The 2,094-nt window shown below is 48.3% G+C and overlaps 1 protein-coding gene across 4 annotated transcripts in view; it reads right to left on the bottom strand.

Moving 5' to 3' along the window:
* PUSL1 (pseudouridine synthase like 1) overlaps positions 1-2,088 on the bottom strand; it is a 16,550-nt gene extending 14,462 nt beyond the window's left edge. For all 4 annotated transcript variants that reach the window (XM_031062548.1, XM_031062550.1, XM_031062551.1 and 1 more), the window contains exons 1-2: positions 2,008-2,088; positions 941-998 (exon numbers count right to left, since the gene is read on the bottom strand). In XM_031062548.1, coding sequence (XP_030918408.1) covers positions 941-998; positions 2,008-2,066 — 117 coding nt within the window. In that variant the 5' untranslated portion in view covers positions 2,067-2,088. The remainder of the gene's footprint in view (positions 1-940; positions 999-2,007) is intronic.
* Positions 2,089-2,094: the final 6 nt, after the last annotated feature.

Below are 2,094 nucleotides of genomic sequence, written 5' to 3' on the forward strand. Positions count from 1 at the left end.
AGCTCCACAGAGCGTGGGGATGTCCTGCCCTTGTCCCTTGGGATGTCACCAAGGCTGCTCCTGGACAGCTCTGTCCTCCACAGCAGCAGAGCATCCCAAAGTGCTGCAATTTGGGATTTGGGTCAGACAGACTGACCACAAATGGGAACTGAGTGACAAAATGTGCTCTGAATCAACATGAATCAACAACCTCTTATCTTCCAAGCTGGCACAACTTTCCTTTTGAACCCCATGATGCTTCCAAGACAAGAGAAGTAATTCACCTTCCTTTTGATTCCTGACTCAGCAGCTCAACAGCGACTTGTAATTAATTTACAATTTAAATTCCCAACTGCACCACCACGCTCAGGTGATCCATTTTCTACTCCTGGGTGTAAAAATGGGTTTTTTTCATTCCTGTTCACACTCTCTGCCAACCCAAACAGCAACCTGGGGTCTTCAAACCATTCCCAGATCCAAGGGAATCCCTGGGAGCAGTGCAGGGGTAACAGGATCATATTTCTTTTTCCCCTGGCAAACTCCAAAAAAAAAATGGAAGCAGCACAGAGCAATGGACATCCTGCTGTGCTTTGTTAACAAACCTCTGTCAGGAACATCCTCCCCTGGGAGGAGACAGCATCCAGCTGCTAAATCCATGAAGGAACTGGACACGAAACACAACTGAGGCAGTTTCAAGGACAAGCCACAAGTCCTAACAAAGCTCAGGTGGGTCAGCACCTGATAAGGCTCTCAATTGAGCAGTTCTGGGCTCAATTTTAAGTCTCTTTGAAGGGTTGACATATTTTTAAGGTCAGAATCTGCATCATGACATCATTTTAGGGATTCGGTTTTGAACTTTGGAGTGTTTAGCACTCTGCCAGTTTTATGGAGTGTCCATCTCAAAATAATATTTACACCTGTGTGACCCTAAAAGATTCATTTTTGTGACAACAGGACCTACCTCCAAATAATTCTGGACTCCAACCAGGGCCTGATCACTCTTGGTCTCCATAACTCCACTGCAGAGCAAAACAAATATGATTTACTGATGTCAACATTTAGGGACTTGACAGAGCCCACCAAAAAATCCAGGACTTCTTGGATCTTCCCACAGAACTTGCAGGGACCAAACACTGAGGAATGGGCAGGGAAAGTGCCTTATTGGTTATTAAAGTTATTAAAATCTAAATTATTAAAATTAAAAGTGGTTATTTTCCAGAAGGGATGTTGGAAATAAAACAAAATAATCCTTCAAATGTTCCTCTCTGGACTGGCCCTTGAGACAGAGGCTGACAGGAGAATAAGGCAGATAAGTTAGTTTGAGATTAAACTATTTTAGGGCCAGGAGTTGGTTGCCAGTTGGAGGCCAGGACTTGTGAATGTCATAAATTGACTAAAAGGCCACAAGGACAGTTTGTGATGAACCTCCTGCTCTGTCCTCCTGCCCCAGCCTGAGAGAAACCTCCCTTCTCCTCTGCCCTTTCCTGTCTTTTTGCCTTGCTGGTTTGATGCATTTCCTGCCTGAACCATCCTTTTCTGTGCACAGCAAGGTCCAGCTCTCACCTGCTCGGGAAGGGGTTAATCTCTCACCTGGACACTGTTCTCATCCAATCCTCATCAAACTCTGCCCTCGCCAAATTCTGCTCTGCCCAAACTCTGACCTCCCATACTCTGCTCTCCCTAAACTCCACTCCCCCAAACCCTGCTCTCTCCCCAAATCCTGCCATCCCAAATTCTGCTCTCATTCCTTCCTCCCCAAACTCTGCTCTCCCAAATTCTGCTCCCCCGAGTTCTGCTCTTCCCATTGCACTCATCCAGCCCTCCCCAAACTCTCTCTCCCAAACCCTGCTCGCTCCAAATCCTGCCAATCCAAACTCTGCCCTCTCCAAACTCTATCCCCAAACTCTATCCCCAAGTTTTATCCCCAAACCCTGCTCTCTCCAAACTCTATCCCCAAGCTGTCCCCACACTCTGTGCCCAGCCCCGCTGTCTCCATGGCTCCGCGGCGCCGCTCGGCGCGGCACGTACCTGTACCTGGTGCCAAAGTACTGAAAGAACACCAGGTACCGGGCAGGGGCACCGGCCATGGCCGGGCCGCGGGAGCCGGGCACAGCC

The sequence above is a fragment of the Geospiza fortis genome, unplaced genomic scaffold (assembly GCF_000277835.1).
Source record: "Geospiza fortis unplaced genomic scaffold, GeoFor_1.0 scaffold662, whole genome shotgun sequence".
Classification (NCBI taxonomy): domain Eukaryota; kingdom Metazoa; phylum Chordata; class Aves; order Passeriformes; family Thraupidae; genus Geospiza; species Geospiza fortis.